Source organism: Sciurus carolinensis, chromosome 13, assembly GCF_902686445.1.
Source record: "Sciurus carolinensis chromosome 13, mSciCar1.2, whole genome shotgun sequence".
NCBI lineage: Eukaryota > Metazoa > Chordata > Mammalia > Rodentia > Sciuridae > Sciurus > Sciurus carolinensis.
Genome location: NC_062225.1, coordinates 2,076,637 through 2,093,823, shown reverse-complemented (window position 1 = coordinate 2,093,823; position 17,187 = coordinate 2,076,637). Strand labels below are relative to the sequence as shown.

Sequence of the window (17,187 nt, the reverse complement as noted above, 5' to 3'; positions counted from 1 at the left end):
CAAGGTTTATCGTAACAGCGCTGACGTCACAGGAGTAAGCTTTCCACCCAATGCACACAGCACCTGTTCGCCCAGTGCCTGCCAAGGGCCAGACTCGGTCCCACAGGACTGAGACACACACAAGTCCCCCTCCTGAGAAGCCTGCAGCCTGGAGGGGAGCCAGGCAGAGGCCCAGCCAGCTTCCACTTCAGTCTCCGGTCAGGAGCGCCCGGGATGGCCAAGCAGCAATGCCTCGACTCCTCGCTCCTGGCACAGCAGGAGGGACTGGGGAGCCACATCTGCCCAGTGCAGAGTCGGGGGGTCTTGCGTGGAGTGCAGACAGAGCACGGGGCCGGGCAGAGGGGCTCAGAATATGGGAATGCTTCAAAAAGGACAGAAACAAAGGTCCAACACAGTCCACTAACATTTAATTTTTAAATTTGGGACATTACAAAAAGAAGGGAAGTCAGGTCCATGGGCCACCTGCCTTCCCGTTCCCCATCACCTCACAGTGCAGGAACATCCTAATGCCCAGTCCCTCTCGGAAGGGACACAACTTCCAAAGTCCTTCACAGGGAGTAAAGTCGGTCAATACATGTAGCCATGAACTCCTCAATGTCTACTTTCCGCAGACCCTGAAAGACTTTCCCACAGGCCAGGGCTGCAGCTCAGTGCGCCTTAGCACAGTGAGGCCCGGGTCTCACCACCAACACCAAAACAAAACCAGCAACAGCAAACTTCCCCAGGACCAGCATCAGCTGGCAACAGTCAGGAAGCCACCTGGGGAGGGCAGTGTGTGACCTGAGGATGGGGCTGTGGACGGGGCCACGGGAGGAGAGCAGAGGGCACCCAGAGGGGCAGGTGGTCTGGATTCCGCCATTTCACCCAGGGAGAGAGGTCAGAGGCAACCTGGAAGGGTTTTGAGCAGGGGCTGTGGATCCCATCAGCACTTAGAAAGATGGTTCTGGAGGCAGCATGGAGGTGTGGGTCGCCAAGAGGCTGGAGGCAGAGTCCTGTTGCCCGGTTCTGGTGCCTCCTTCCATAGTCCACCCTGCAAAGGTCCCTCCTCCAACCCCACGGTGGCCAGGAGCCCCTAGGCAGGAGTGGACAGACAGGCCCAGAGTCAGTGATGTCCTGGGAGTGTGGAAAGGCAGGTCTGGCCAGCACTACTGGTCCTCCTGGAAGTAGAACTTGGTGACCACAAGGGTGTCCTCAGGCCTGTTGGTGAGGCTGACGGGCTGGTCAGCTTCCACAGCTGTGCAGAGGAACCAGCCTGGGCAGGCTGCCGACTCAAAGCTGGTGGTGTGGCCGTTGTCCAGGCGAGTGAAGGAGAAGCGTGTGTTCTGCTCTCTGGTCTTGCTCAGGTCGGTGATGTTGACGGCCTGGAAGTCAAGAGAATCTGAGGGCCTGTGCTCAGCATGCCGTAGCCCCTGAGGGGCCAAAGTCGGCACCAGAGAATGCTGCCTGCAGACCCCAGAGACCATGGGTCCCAGGTCTCTTAGGACAGCACTGATACAAACAGCTGGCCCCTCATCACAACTTGACTTTGGAAATGTGGCCACTGTGGATGGCCAGCAGGCCAGGAAGTCTGCTGAACACAGACCCCATCCACAGAGGTTCTGGGGTTCTGCCAGGGTTGAGCCTCCAAGGAGCATGGGTGGTGGAGAAGAGGGCAGAGTCTCAAGGCTCATTTGACATGTTACATGAGACATCCTGGCCCAACCCTACTCCATACTGAATAGCTGTCACCCTCCAAAAAAGTCTCCTCATCTCTTGATGGAGGGAAGTGACGTTGTCATAGATATGGACCCTTGCATTTGGGTTAAGATCTTGCCCAAGAAGCCCCTGAGACAAAGCTACCTTTCCCGAGACTGGGACAACCCATTACTATTGCATGGGACCAGGGAATAGCAAGGGTCAAATGGGATCCCTATAAGTCAAGCTAAATAGACAAGGTTTGGAAGAGAAAGGTCCTGAAGGTTGGCTTTGCTCAAAGAGGGCAGGTTCAAGTGCGTTGGGATCCCCTGAGCCATGCTGTGACCCACGGTGGTTCAGAATCAGTGATAAAGTGCCATATTGGTTGTCCCAATGAACCAAGCCCCCTCCTAGCATTTACACTCTTGGACTGTCCCCTCCCAAGCCAAGTCCAGACTTAGCCATGCAAGTCTGGCTGTTTACTATTAGGATTGTGCAAGTAGAAGTTCAATCGGCTCTTTCCCATTGAAGTTTGTCTCTTTGGAATAATCCCTCACGGAGGCCAGTTGACATGCTGTGAGGAAGCTCAAGCTAACTTCTGAACGGTGAGAGTCTAGAGGGTGAGGAACCATGTTGGATGCACTGGTCAAGTTCACAGTGGAAGGCAGCTACAGGAGAATCCCAGCACATTTCCTTCATGTGAACCAGAACAGCCCAGCTGATCCTGGTCCACTCACAGAATCATGAGAACAAACTGCTTTAAGCCACTGAGTTTTAGAGGGATTTGATTCCTAAAAGCAGATCCTTGGGGCTGGGGAGATAGCTCAGTTGGTAGAGTGCTTGCCTTGTAAGCACAAGGCCTTGGGTTCGATCCCCAGCACCCCCCCCCCAAAAAAAACAAAAAAAAAAAACGGATCCTTACCTCCAACTGGAGCTTGATGTCATCACCAGACTTGACACAGGACAGGCACAACTTCCCCCCATGGATCCCCAAGAACATAGCATGGGGGTCAATGGGCACCATGTCTATCTTTTCTGGGGAAGAGCAGAGAGGAGCATCAGGAGAATGGAAGAGGAAGCAGAGATGTGGATGAGACCCTGGATATTTTTCTGCCTCCTCTCCCCAGCTAAAATCCAAGATCAGAAGGACAGGGAGGCCCCACCTTCCTGGTCTGCATCCAGAAAGAAGATCAAACCAAGCATACTACCTACTTACTCCTAGTAGGCTGAGTCTCTAGAATCTGCTTCAAGTGATTTTCTTCCCTCACTTTCCTGGGATACCTGTGCTCCAGGTCAACAACCCTGCTGCCAACAGTCAGAGACAGGAGCACACAAGGTTGAGTGGCATGCCAGGGAAGCCTGGGGACTTGGAACCCACCTTTCCCATGCCCTCATGTAGCAGGAGAATCTCAGCCTCCCTGTGCTTTGGCATGTTCATGGGGAGAATTACCAGCAGGACAGGAAGGGTTGGTCTCTGATTCTTTCTGAGTAAGGCAGGGCAGAGAGCAAGGGGTTGGGCAGGTGAGGAGGTGGAGACAATCCCATTCTACCTACCAAACGGGAAGTGAAAATGTCTGGAAGCGCATGCTGAAAGGATCTCAAGTCTTTCCACCCCACTGCCCTCGCCTCACTCAAGGGAAAACTAGGAAGCCCGTGAAGTTCACCCAAGTTCATCCAGCTTGTTTGGAGTGTGAACTAGACCATGATGGGTGTAGTGTCCATGATTATTCGTGGGACATGGCCCAGATTTCCATAGGGGGGTCTTAATCTGGTGGTGACTTGGCCTTGAATGACACAGGAACATGGGAGGTCTGATGAGCACAGGAAGGGAAGGGTCCTGTGTGCCCTCTAGTGGTCTTGTCTCCCCAGCTTCCAACTCAGCAGGGATGAGAACATGGCACCTAAAGTTGCAGGGGCAGATGGCAATGCTGCAACTCTGGGGACAAAGCGAGCAGAGGCCCACAAAACACTGGCTTCCCTGAGAACAACTCACCTTCTAATTTAATATTTGGTCCCTGCAAGTATCCAGCAACTAGTTGGTTGTTCCTCAGGTAGAAGGTTTTCTGGTTAATATCCCAGATCCTGAAAAGCAAAAGAACCCAGTTTGAGTATCTACCTGCTGTGTGTGACCCGCTGATCAACAGATTCCTGTGTCCCCCAGAGCTCACTTAATCTGCATCCAGTTCTACCAGGAGTGTAGAATTCCATACCCATAACATGGCTGAGAAGACTGAGGCTCACAGACCAAGTCCCACAGCTGGTGAGTGGAAAGCTCCTTGCTACCCATCTCCTCAGCTCCCTCCTCATCCCAGACCCCAGCTCAGGCACCTCCTGTGTCAGTAGAGCTTTCTCTAGAGCACCCCTATCCTGTAAACCCTCCTGGGACACAGAAACACCCTATAGTTACCCTGCCCAATATGGCGGCCACATGTACCCATTGACTCCTGTATGGTGGGGGGTGTAACAGAGGACTTGAATTTTGACTCATATTTTCAGTCATTTTAATGTAAACAGTCGCCTGAGACGAGGTCTTTTGTAGTCAGTGTAAGAATTTCTAGGGACACGACAACTTGCAACCAACTCGCTCTGAGCCTTGGACCAGGAGGGTCTGTTGCTAGGAACTTTCTCCTATCTGGTGACCTGCTCTGGGTCTGGCAGGGGCAGCTGTCCCTGGGGACAAGTTGGCTTCCTCAACTGTGACCTGTTGGTGGCTCCCAATCCTCTCTCCTAGGCAAAGGGTCCTGTGGCTGAGAGCAGGACTGGCGGCTTGAGACGCAGTGGTCAGAGCCTGGCCAGCACCTCATCTCCTCACCTGCGAAGTGTCTCTAGCGACACCTGCCTATCCTGGGGTTTGAGCGGCACACCAGCTCAGGGAGGGCTCCTCAGGCCAACCAACGTGCTGTGCACGTGTGAGCGTTGGACTTCTTTTGATTATCCTTAGTTCCCAGATGAGTCTCAGTCTGAAGGGATTCAACATCCCTGCTAGAGGACCCCAGGCCCCTTCCGGAACCCTCAGCTGGTACGAGGGTAAGTTCATGAGGAGACAGTCTCATGCATGGGAAGGGAGGGGCTCCTCTTGGGATATGCATGGACACCCACACACTCCGAGTGCCAACCTGCAGCCTTGGGCCAGAAACACCCGGGGTTGGAGGGGACATCGCTGAACATGCCTTCCTCCCAGGGCAGAGTCCTGGGGCAGTTGACCTGCACAGACAGAAGCTCATCTGTACTAGTGCTGACTTCGCCCAGGCTCCTGACCCAGTTTTTAAAACTCACAATCCTTTCCAGGCACTTCCCAGCCTGCAGAACACTGTTACCCTATGATCTGTGCGATTGCTTTGCATTCATGACAGATCATAAGGCACGTGGGAAGTCATCACAAACCCCGGGTCAGAGCGGGGAAACTGAGGCACCAGCAAAGTGAAGCCCTCCACCAAGTCAACACAGACAGAGGCCACCAGCGGTCAGTGCGGCTCTCTGTCTGTGTCCTGCCCACCTACCTGGCTCTGCTGGGCCCAAACACCAGCATCTCTGCCGGTGTCTGTCACGGGTGAGCTGGGAGCGAGCTGAGCCGCGGCCCTGCCTCACACCCTGGGGTGCTTTAAGACACAAGCCCAGGACCTTCCACGTAGCAGGCTGATCTTCAGCAATGCACACCCCTTTCCTGCCCAAACCCAGCTCCAGGGGCCTGCGGAGGAGCCGGTAGCCCCGGTGGCTGTGCCACGCCTCCGTCGCTGGCCCTGCGGCCTCAGCCCTTACCTGAAGGTTTGCATCCTGCAGCGTCTCTTCCCCAGGGGGCGGCAGGCTGCCTCTGAGTGGAGCAGGAGGAGGAAAAGAGAGATTAGGAGACCGTAGGGGCCCCTGCAGATGTCCATCCTGTGGCCTCCACAAGGCAGGGGGGACTGCCATTGAGGGCCAGGGTGGCTGCTTATAAAGAAAGTAGTCACTCACCGGGCCAGGCTGCTGCCGCCAGTCTCGCTCCGAGGCGGAAATACCCTCACATTTCCAAAACGAGAAACCCTTGCTGTTGTCACGTTCGGCCCCATGGCGTGTCGCAATGGGGTGTCGTAACTGGTGCCCTCCCCTTTTCCCCTGTGCAATTTCCCCAAAATCAAGATTTCTGTTTCCCCTTGGTTCATTCCTGGGAAGAAGGGAGCCATGAGAGCCAAGGCCCCCCACTGCCTGACAGGTGCTCTGAGGCGGCCACCTGTTGAATCAGATGGGAGCAGAAATGGCCCCGTCACCATAAAGCCCAGCGACGGGGCTCCCAGCGCACGGGATTGTGTCATGTCACTTCGTGTCCTTTGAGGGAGGGACAGCCTGCTGGACTTTGGGCAGGAGACTGCCAAACATTCTGTACAGAACCAGATTGTAAATATTTGGGGCTTCCTGGGACGTCCAGACTGATGTGATTACCCAGCTCAGATGTCCCGCTGTAAAGGCAGCCAGAGACCGTCTGCAAACAGGACAGTCACACTGTGCTCCAACACAACTTATTTACAAACCAGGGGGCGACCCGAGTTGGCCGGAAGTTTGCTGATCCCTGTTCTAGAGCAAAGCGAGTCCTTTCCGAGAGGTACTCTCCAGCCAACTCTCTCCCCGCTCCCCGCAGCTTTCAGGTCGTGGTCTTGGAGAAATGGAGTGAACTCAGCCCTTGGATAGAAATAGGCCCAGATTCTACCTCTGCACTTGCCATGGGCCATTCGTGTGACCTTCAACATGTCACCTCAAGTATCTGGGCCTCAGCTTGGGCATGACCGTGTCCTCCTCACAGGTGGCCGGCAGGGAGGCAGGTGGAAGGAAGGGGAAATTCCTGGCCCATGCTGGGTGGATAAACATGAACCTCCTGTCTTCCAGTATCCTAAACAGGAAACAGCAAGCCCGCTCCGTGTTTATGGCTGCAAAGGCTGAAGGGGGCTCTGCGTGATGGTAAACACCATTGCAGACGCAGATTTGGCTCTGTTCGATCAGAGGTTAGAGAGCACTTATTGAAAGTTAGGGACCAAACATCCTGTTGGTTTTAAGAAAACCCAGAAAGTCCCAGAAAGGCGAAGGGGCATGCCCCAAGCCACAGAGCTTCTTAATGCCAAGTGTATGTGCAGAATCCCTGGTCTTCTAACTCGAAGCCTGGGGTCATCCTGCCACCACGCTGGATCTTGATGCATTTGACTTTATTTTCAACCAACGAATCAAAGTCTGTGTCTAAATGAGGGCTACATCCTTTGACCCAGGAAGTTGCAAACGAATTTCCCGAGTCTCTAAGGAGCTCCTCTTTTAGAGCAAATGAACATGTCTGCAGAGCTCACCCTGGGTGATGGCTTTGGCTGGCAAGGTGGCTTGTCCCTGTCCCTGCACTGTCCTCACACAAGCTGTGTGACCTCCAGTGGATCCTTTGGCCTCTTTGAAACCGTAGAAAACTAGCACCTAGCTTCAGGACCCGCGGGGCTGTTTTGTCTCTTCCTCTGTTTGTTTTGGTTGTTCTCCCGAGCCCTGGCGTAGTTATTGGTCACTTCCAGAATTCATTGAGCCAAGGTTTGAGATTTCTGGACCGGTTATTAATCATCGGGTGCGTACCACTGCCGTCACGTCTGCGAAGGGCATCCAGCCAGCCTGGCTGACATACTCCCGCCTGCCTGGCTCTCCTGGGCTACGCTACAGCCCTCCTGAAGGTTAGCTTAACATTCCCTCAAAACACGTCCTTAAAGATGGAAGGGAAGTGGCTCACCAGGCTGGGGGGGGGGGGTCTCCATCCTGGTCCTGCCCTCAGGCAGCTTTCCAGGGGAGGGTCTCGCCTACATGGGGTCTCCTAGGTAAACTGCTTCTCTGACCCCCAACTCGAATTCAAAGGGAAAGAGATTTCTCCTATAGAACGGGGCTCTGGGCTCCTGGACTTCCTAGGCTCTGTGTCCTTTCTCCTGTTCCTCCAGCAAGTGGGGAGGGAGTCCCTGGGGCCCAGCTGGGCCTGAATCCTCCCTTCGCCTGGGTCGCCTCAGGCAGTGAGCCCGCCTTTCTGGAGACCAGTTTCATTATCTGTTAGACGGGCTAATAACAGAAGCACATCTTGGTTTGCTATGAGGATGAATAAGAGGCTGCACGTGATGTCCTTGGCCCTGACCCCGGCACGTGAGAAGTACCCTCGCAGCAAAGATCACATGCACTCCTTCCACCCCAGGTAAAGTGGCAGTGATGAGTCACCCTGCCCCAGCCCCCACAGCCTGCCCTGCACTCCCAGGCTCTCTGCTCTGCATCCTGACCCACCCTCCTGTTCCTAGGTACTGATCCCTGCTCCTTTCCCTAGGTACTGAGCCTCCCTCCTTTCTGGCTCCAGTCCCGAGAGCCTGCTCCCCTGCCCAAAGGAGGAGACCGAGAAAGGGGAAGGGGAAGCTCTCTCCCTGTCCTCACGATTCTGGCCACAGTTCCACTCTTGGTTTCATTTATTGCCCCAGAGCAGTTGGTGTCCCTGTGATTCCTGCCCCCAGGGCATCTCTGACTAAACGTATTCTCAGTTCTAGGTACACAGCCCCCAGCTCTGCTTCCCGAATAAAGCTAAATGATCACAGCACTTTGAGGACTCTGCTCTCCGAACCAGTACTGGTCTCCCTCGGGGCTTCTGGTCACCTGGAATCTAGTGCCTGCTAGACACTGAGCCCTATGCTTGCAGACACTGGCAATCTCAGAAATGACGAGGACCTGCTTAAAGGGGCTCCGTCAAGGCAGGAGATGGAAGTCAGGTTGTCCACGTCTTGGGAGACAGCAGGGTCCCACAGGGGACCTGGAAGCCCTGACGTGCCTTTGCAGCAGGAGGTGGGAGGGCATCTTTGCCCACGTCGTCTGTGGCTGCCTGTGAAGTGCCCAGCGCAGCCGGCCACATGGGGAGTGTTCAGCGGCCTTCGCTATTTCTCAATCCAGTTAATTATATCTTTCCATTCTAGGGTTTCCATTTGGTTCCTCCTTTGTATGCTCTTAGTTCTCTGCCAAGATTTTCTATCTTGCCTTCTAAATCTTTGAGCACATTATCCACCGGTCTTTTAGAAGTTGACAACTCCATCATCTGCAAGCCTGCTGGGTCTCCTGCTGTCTGTTTCCCTCGATGCATAGGTCGTCTTGCTGTGGATAGGATGAGGGTTCCCCAGAGGTTCTCATGTGGGAGGCCTTGACCCAGGGTGGCACTATAGGAGGTGGGCAAGCCTTTGGAGCTGGGGCTCCTTGGGCTATTGGAGGGGTGCGCCCAAGGAGGATTGGGCTACCCAGCCCCTTTTCTCCCTGTTGCTTTTTCCTTTCCTTGTCCTTTCTAATCTTTTATTTTTATTTTTATTTTTATTTTTATTTTTGCAATTGGGGATTGAACTCAGGAGTGCTCTACCTCTGAGCTGCACCCCCAGCCTTTTAATTTTAATTTTGAGACAGGGTCTCACTAAGTTTCTGAGGCTGGCCTTGAACTTGTTGCTGCCCAGTTGCTGGGACAACAGGTAAGCACTCCTGCCCCCAGCCCTTCCTGCTTCTTGCCTTTTGATTCCTGGCTGGTGAGGTGAGCAAGTTTGTTCCACCACACATTCCTTGCAAATGCCACCTGTTACCCTCACCAGACACCCAACGAAACAGGACCACCTGATCTTGGACCAAAACTTCCAAAATCACAAGCTATAAATTAATTATCTCCAGTGTTTCACTGTGGTAACACAAAACTTGTTGATACAACATGCCTGATTACTTTTTATTGATTGATGGGCACTATATGTCAAAAACTATAGAAGTCATTGGCGCCTCTGAGTGAAGCTATCTTTACTCCAAATGAGTTCCTTTGCTCCTGCCGGGAAGTTGGGTGGGGAGTTCTACAGCTCCAGATGACCTGTACCCAAACACCACTTGAGATGGTTCAGAGGGGGGCTTCCCTGGTGGAGGGGGCTGTTGAAATCCCCTCCGCTTCTTACCCTCCAGGTTCCAGCCCAAACTGGGTGGGATTTGCCAGGGTCCCTCCTCCTAAATAAAGCATAAAATACAAATTTTACCCACATGCCCCCACCAAGGAAGACCCAGAAATCCTCCACTGAGCTTGGTGGGTGCAGTGCTGGGGATGGAGCCATGGCCTCACCCACGCTGAGCATGCGCTCTACCACTGAGCTACTCCAACCCAGCTGAGCCTTTGAAACCTACAGATGGCCCTGGCAAAAGGCCCCTGTGCCGACCCCACCTCCCTGGGCCCCTACAGATCTTTTAGCCTTAGTACCTTCAAAGACGTCCTTCAGAAATGTATCTTATCCGACTCTTCTAGATGTTTTCACAGAGGGTCCACTCTGAAAAACCTAGCCAGAGGTGGAAGCTGAGGTCATCTTATTTGGGATGACTGAGGTTTGAGTGTCATCTGAGGGTAGAGGCAGAAGTGACCGCCAAGGCAGGGCAGGGCAGGAAGGACTTTAATGTCATCCCACGGAGCTGGGAATTCACCTCTAGTAAAATTGAATCAGTGTGGTGTCAGATTTCTTTTGTATTAAGAGCCTCCTGGTGACAGCAGACTGCTGGATTAGACTTGAATCCGGGTGACTAAGCCTGAGAGCAGTGCAGTGTTGAGCTAGTGTCCAGCATTTGCTGGTTCCTGTGGTCTGAGTCCTCCCACCAGAGACGTGACTCACTGCCGGCGAGTGGGGGAGACAGGTGCAGAACCAGACTCCCCAGCAGGCAGCACCCAGCAGCACCAGGGAGACTTGGCTGCTCGGCATTAGTTCGAGAGAAACCATCTCTACATGTTCCAACTCCCACCTCCTTCCTCTCCGCACAAGTGACTCTCCCCAGAAGTCCCCTCACCCTCGCAGAAAATAACCCTCACCCTGGATTCACGTCTTCCCCAACACTCATGCCTCAGTGTTCAGCACACACCCCCAGGACAGGCATTGCTGCCCAAACTTTGTAAACTTTTACTAAGATAATGGTACACACGCTCTGGTTGTTCCTTCCAAGTCATGAATATTTATTTTAATATGAAAAGGAAGAAAAAATACAAAGCCCCACAGTATAATTTGATGTCTTCTCTTGGTTCATGTCCACCCAGTCAGCCCTGCGGTACTAGTTAATTCTAACCACATCCCAGCAGTTCACTGGAAGGTGCCCTGGCAACAGGCCAGGCTCAGAGACCGGGTTCCAGGGCATCTCTGCCCACCAAGCTGCAGCCCTCAGCTATCTGACATCAGAGTGACCACATCTGCTTCTCTGACTGCAGCAGAGCATTCTTTGTGTATGAGCCAACCCTTATGGCTCACTGTTTGCGATGAGAATTCTTTGCAATGAGAACGCACAAAGAATGAGCCATCTTTGCGTAGGAACCGACCGTTAAGGCTTGCTGTTTGCAAGAAGCTGTTCTCCTTCCAGATCCAAACAGTAAAGGTCCTGCAGATCCTTTCTGAAGTTGGGTCTCGCCAGATGGTTTTTGCTCCCATGGGTTTAATACAGATGGGTATGGAAAGTCAGCATTTGTCAAGCTCTCTTAAGTTTCCAGAGGAACGAGTTCGCTCTTGCCTTCTTGGCTTTGATGGTTAACTTGACAAGATAGCTTCTCTGCAGGCAGGAGGGGTGGGGGAAGGTGGGAACTCTCAGGAGGGGAGGCTGTGTGGTCACCCGCTCTACTGGGGATCGGATTGGGCCTTGGCCATGCTGGGCACACCTTGCCATTGGGTTGTACCCCAGCCTGTGACGCGACCTCCTGGTCCTCGCACCAGCGGCACACCGGGGACGTGCCAGCAACCGTTTGCAGAGAAAGAACTTAAGGCTCAGAAAGATGGAGCCTCCTCTCCAGACCCCAGTGAGTGGGCTCTGAATGCAGTCTGGTCAGTCCTTCCCACACTGAAGTCAGCCAGAGAGGAAGCTGCTTTTCTCCTTTCTGCCACTGCAGAGTTGGCAGAAGAAGAATTGTGTCCTTTCGGTTGGAATTTACACTGCTTAAAGCAACTATTTAGCTGGAGGGTGTTTTTTGTTTTTGTTTTTTTAGTAAGGAAAGATCAAGTCTAAAACCCTTATATGGGTCACGGGGCAAGCTCTTCACCTAACTGTGTCCTTAGTGACCAATTGCCCTGGTTTGCAGGGTCTGACTTTTTTTTAAATATCTTTTTTAGTTGATGATAGACACAATACCTTTATTTTATTTATTTATTTTTATGTGGTGCTGAGGAGTGAACCCAGTGCCTCACACACACCTGGCAAGTACTCTACTACTAAGCCCCAGCCCCAGCCCAGGATTTGACTTTTTTGTTAGTCAGCTTTTTTTTTTTTTTTAATCACTGTGACCAAAATTGCTGACAAGAACCAGTTAGGGAGGAAAGATTTCTTTTGGCTCTTAGTTTCAGAGGTTTCAATCCATGGTTGGCTGGTTCCACGACTTTGGGCCTGAGCTGAGACAGATCATCATGGCGGCAGGGCAAGGAGGAAGAAAGGTGCTCCACTCATGCTAGCCCAAAAACAAAGAGAAAAAGGGAAGAAGGGACTGGGGACAAGATACAGTCCTCAAGGGCATGATCCCAAAGGACCAGTCCCTCTCACCAGGTCCCACCTCCCAATAATGCCTTCAAATTATCCATCCAGTGAGGAGGTCAGAGGTTTCATGATCCAATGCCCCACCTTTGGACATTGCTATACTGGGGACCAACCCTTCAACTCATGAACCTTTGAAGAACATTCCAGATCTAAACCATAACAGCTTTATTACTGTAAGTTCATCTCAGTAAACTTCTCCATCTCTGAAAAACCAGGACCACTCTTCATTCATTCTCTCTCTCTCTCTCTCTCTTTGGTACTGGGGATTGAACCCAAGTACCAGGGATTGATTAACCACTGAGTCACATCTCCAACCCTTTTCATTTTGTATTTTGAGGCAGGGTCTTGCTAAGTTGCTTAGGGCCTTGCTAAGTTGCTGAGGCTGGCTTCGAACTTGCGATCCTCCTGCCTCAGCTTCCTGAGTCACTGGGATTACAGGTGTGCACTCACTGTTCATTCTAAATTATGAAATCTTGAAAGGCAAAGTTCCCTCTCATGGCTAGTGCCACAGATTGCAGACACAACTGTTTATCCTCGTCCCGTGCCAACTTAGCTTGTTTTTATTGGCAGAGATGTGATCTATTTAGAGAGAGAAACACAAGAGTATCCAAAAACCACAGCGAGTCTCCACTCAGGAAAAGAGACTGTAGCCGATACGACAGCGATCAATCCCAGCAGCCAACACCCGTCACTCTGGTCGAGTTGTCAACGAAGTCATTCACCTTAATGTTTCCCAGCTGCGTGATCAGGACACCATCAACATGGAGTAGCTTAAAGCCATTTTCAAATCTGGGTCCTCAAGAGCATGTACGTTTTCTTTGTGTCGCCTCCCCCTCCCTCCTCCTCACGCACCTCAGCTGTGAGGTGAGCGGGGACCTGGCTGTACAGAGGAAGCAGAGGCCAGGCGCGGAGGGCCTGAGGACTGCGGGTGTATGCAGCGCCCCGATCCTTGCTTCCTGTCCTCTCTGCCAGGTTTCATCTACCCGCACGCATCCCCAGCTGCTCTCTTCTCTGCCTGGCATAGTCCTGGTGCAGAGGAAGACTGTGGTTCCTTCTCCCAGGGAGTGTGGTGTCTTCCTGGGCACTGGTACTTGCTGGTCCTGGTTTCCTGAATTCGATCCAGGTCAAGCTCATGCACATTTATGTAGCACCTCTGTGTGCCGAGTCAATCTTGCAGCTCTGGGGTGGAACCCAGGGCCTTGCACACACGGGCAGGGACTCAGCCCCAGCAACCCCCTTTTTTGAAAGGACTATTCCTGAGTATAGTGATTTCTTCACAACACATCACCGTCTGGTTCTGACGTGGCTCCAGCATCCCGCTGTACACATTAGAAAACTGCACTTGACTGCCAGCTGGCATCTTGGCACATCCCACTAGAGAGGACAGGGCCTGGGGAAGGGATGGATCTGCTGCCTCCGGATCTCCGCTGCGGCTTCCCAAGCCCTTCCTCCCGTGATCTCCTCCAGCCTCGGCATGCAAACTGGATGGGGGACAGACTTGACTGCAGTCAGCTGGGCTTAGGCTGGCTGTCTGGCTTGGGCAAATTACTTAATCTCTGTCTGTTTCCTCTTCTGAAAATGTGAACAGTAACGGGCCTTCCTCACGTGGCACCGTGAGGACAGAAGGAGACGAGCCGTGTGAAGGGCGTCTGGCTTGCAGGGAGCTCCTGGGAGTGTGAGCATACCTGTCCGCCAAGCCCTGAGCATTTGCCGGCCTCCTCAGATGCCGGGAAAGCCAGACCAGGCAGCGAGAAACTGCTCAGGAAGGCCAGATGAGTGCAAACGGAAACTGTGTTCTCAGATCAGCAATCCTCAGATTTTTCCTTCGCCCCACACATATCCTAATGAGAGGTTAAACACTAGTGACTCATAGAGCAAATACTTTACCTGCTCGCTTTATGGTGTAACCAGAGTACTACTCACAATGAAATCAGAATATTTGCCTTTTCTTGAAAGAGAGAGAGAAAGAGAAAGAAAGAGAAGAGGGGAGCACGCGGCTCTGGCCCCTGGCCTGCACTCCCATGGGTCAGCCCTCTGCTGGGACTCCCGGTGGCCACCGTTGCCATCTCCACGGACCGTGGGATGACTGCAGGATTCTGTTAGTATCTCTCAGGGCCACGGGCTGTTCTTCCCCTCATCTTACAGAGCCATTTCTCCAATTTTCCTGCTCTGTCACCGACCAGCCAACTCCAGGGCTCCCTGCGCTTCCTCGCAGTGGACACGCGGCCGCCGAGCACCGCTCCACCATTGCCCGGCCTCCCAGGCGGGCCTGGAGTGTCCCGCCTTGACGTTCCTCTGGAAGCTCGCCTGGTCTGGGAGCACTGAGTGAGCGCCAGCACTTCCCCAGGGTAGACGTGTTCCTCCCCCACGTTTCAGGTGCAAAAATGGGACTGGAAGGAGCTTACCTGAAGCCATGAGGGCCCGACTGGATACGAGGTCTCCCCAGGTCTTCCGAGGTCCTCAGCCTCCAGCTGCAGACCCAGCTGCTCAGATAAGGAGCTTGGGGGTGGTACCTGTGCCACCTGGCTGGGTAGAGCTCCCCTCCCTCCTGACCACCTGAGGACATGGGGAGGGAGCGGCCCCTCCCACACACCCACGCAGGGCCAGCCAGTCCCAGGAGGAGGTGGGCCCGCTGGTGACCGAAGCCAAGACAGGCTCAGCTTCCAGAAGGGTGACTCAGGCAGCAGAAGCCAAACTGGTTCTTATCTGCGTAAAACGGGACTCTTTGTGGAAAACCAAGCTGGGTTCACGGGGTTAGGGTGAGCTGGACCTCTGTGCCCGCCCCAGCCCCGACTGCCACCAGTTCAGACAAGTGCACCTACATTCATCCAAAAAGCATGTGTCCGTGTGACCCTGCCGATGGGACGCTCCGCACGGCACGGGAAGCGAGCCAGACAAGGTCCCTGTGTCGGACGGAGAAAATCAGACAAGACCCAGGCAGCCTGTGGCGGGGAGACCCCAGGGCACACGGAGGCTCGACCTGCCGCTGGGGACGCAGGGGTGGCCAGAGGTCTGAAACTGTGAGGAAGCGACATCTGAGCGGGAACCTGAGGATGCCGAGGACAGGGAAGTGCTCCAGGTGGAGGGACCTCAGGGCAAAGGCCCTGGGTGGAGTCTGCAGGCTGCTGTGAGTGTCACGCAGAGGCCGGTGTGGGCACAGCACGACTTCAGCGGCTGGAGCCTCGGTCACTTCTTCCACGGATGCTGAGCCCCACGTGCTGGCCACTGCTGGACTCTGGGCAGAAGGCCAGATGTGCTCCCTGCACTTTCTCTGAAGTTCCCGAGGTCTGCCCCCGCCCTGCTGCCTCCCAGCACCCACCTGCTCGCGCCTCACGCTCTGTGCCTGTGGTCAGGGGCCCACACCCATGTGTACTAGGAACCGTCCACGGACCCGTGGCAGGCGGCAAGGGCTCCCTGGGCTGGGCCCCCGTTCTGACCAGCTGGGTGAGTCCAGGCACCTCTCTCTGCCCTCCAGGTCTGGCTCTGACGATGGCGAAATGAGCCTGGCACACCTGCCCTGACAGACACGGCTGGCGTCAGGAGGGGCAGCGCAGGGACGACAGAGCCCTCCAAAACTGTAGGCCATGCAGGCCTTGCTGCAGGGGACCCAGACACACAGGGGACGGAGAGGGCGAGTACCCTCCAATCCCGCCACCTCTGAGGGTCCAGAAGTCCGGCCTGTTCCCAGGTCTCCTCTCTGGACCCACTCGCGGCACAGGGTCTGGGAGGTGCAGGAGCCCAGCCCAGAAAGGCTCGCTGCCGGGTGCTGCTGACCACAGGGACTTCCCGGCCTTGCTTCCTGCTCTCTGTGGCTGTGGCTTCCCAGGCTAGATACCAAGACCGCTAAGCTGGCCGGACATGTGTCCGAGTAGACTTTGAAGAGAAATGCCTGTTTGCTGAGGAATCAGAAACTAAGTCTGTAAACCTGGAAACTTTGTGAATGCCACTTTGCAAACCTGGGAAGTCGCGCGGGGCCTGCTGGGGAAGCTGCTGGAGGAGGCCGCCTGGTCATGTGGTGCGCATTTCTGGACGACAAACAGGAAGTCTTCTGGTGCGGGAGGCTCTGGTGCCCCGGGGGTCAAATCTCAGCCCCACAGTCTTTTCCCCGTGACCTTGGCAACATCTGTAAATAAAGGCAGACTGTCTCCACATCCTGGTGTACTTTAGACTGAGCAGATGAGTGGAAGGAGCTTAGAATATGGTAGACATGAAGTCCACAGTCCTCTGTGTCCAGAGCTCCACATCTGTGGGTTCAAACGACTGTGGACTGAAAATACTTTTCCTCAAAAGCCTGGTGGTGTGGGGCACACCTGTAATTCCAGCCTCTCAGGAGGCTGAGGCAGGAGGATCACAAGTTTAAGGCCAACCTCAGCAACCTAGCCAGACCCTGTCTCAAAATAAAATATAAAATGGGTTGGGGATGTGGCTCAGTGGCTAAGCACCTCTGGGTTCAATCCATGGTACCAAAAGAAAAAGAAAAAGAAAAGAAAAACATACTTCTAAAAAATGGCCTCTGTTCTGAACACATACAGACAGTCTTGGTCATTATTCCTTGAATGACACTTAACCATTTACCTAGCTGTCACATGGCATCCGGTGCTATAAGTGATCTGGAGATGGGTGGAAGCGTACAGGAGGGTGCTCTCAGATCGTATGTAAATGCTTTGCCATTCTGTACAAGGGATTGAGCTTGGGTGGATTTTGGTATCTGCATGGGGTCCTGGAATCAATCCTCCAAGGACACTGAGGGACCCCGGCACCAGCTGTGATTGTCACAGGCCTGGGTTTGCCTTCTTCCCTGGGGAGCTTGCCTCTGGACTGGTCTAGAGCTGGTCATGAAAGAGTGAGCTTGGCTGCCAGTCAGGGCCAGAGGATTCCACGTCAATCTGTGCAGGAGCCTGGTTCCCTCTTGGCCCTGAGAGTGGGCCTGGCGCTGGGCCAGGAGCTGAGGGACCCCTCGTGGGCCCAGGTAGCCCCCAGTGCCCCCACCCA

The 17,187-nt window shown here is 53.9% G+C and overlaps 1 protein-coding gene across 3 annotated transcripts; it reads right to left on the bottom strand.

Annotated features, from left to right (window-relative positions):
* Positions 1–385: 385 nt before the first annotated feature.
* Positions 386–14,707, bottom strand: Il1rn (interleukin 1 receptor antagonist). Of its 3 annotated transcripts, none has more exons than XM_047522625.1 (5): positions 14,601–14,707; positions 5,434–5,485; positions 3,668–3,756; positions 2,597–2,709; positions 386–1,361 (listed from the first exon to the last, which is right to left on the bottom strand). In XM_047522625.1, the coding sequence occupies exons 1-5, from the start codon at positions 14,608–14,610 to the stop codon at positions 1,146–1,148; spliced, it is 480 nt and encodes a 159-aa protein (XP_047378581.1). In that variant the 5' UTR covers positions 14,611–14,707; the 3' UTR covers positions 386–1,145. The 3 variants fall into 3 exon arrangements, with proteins under 3 accessions (XP_047378581.1, XP_047378582.1, XP_047378580.1); XM_047522626.1 differs by lacking the exon at positions 14,601–14,707 and adding an exon at positions 5,626–5,920; XM_047522624.1 differs by lacking the exon at positions 14,601–14,707 and having other exon boundaries at positions 5,434–5,608.
* Positions 14,708–17,187: the final 2,480 nt, after the last annotated feature.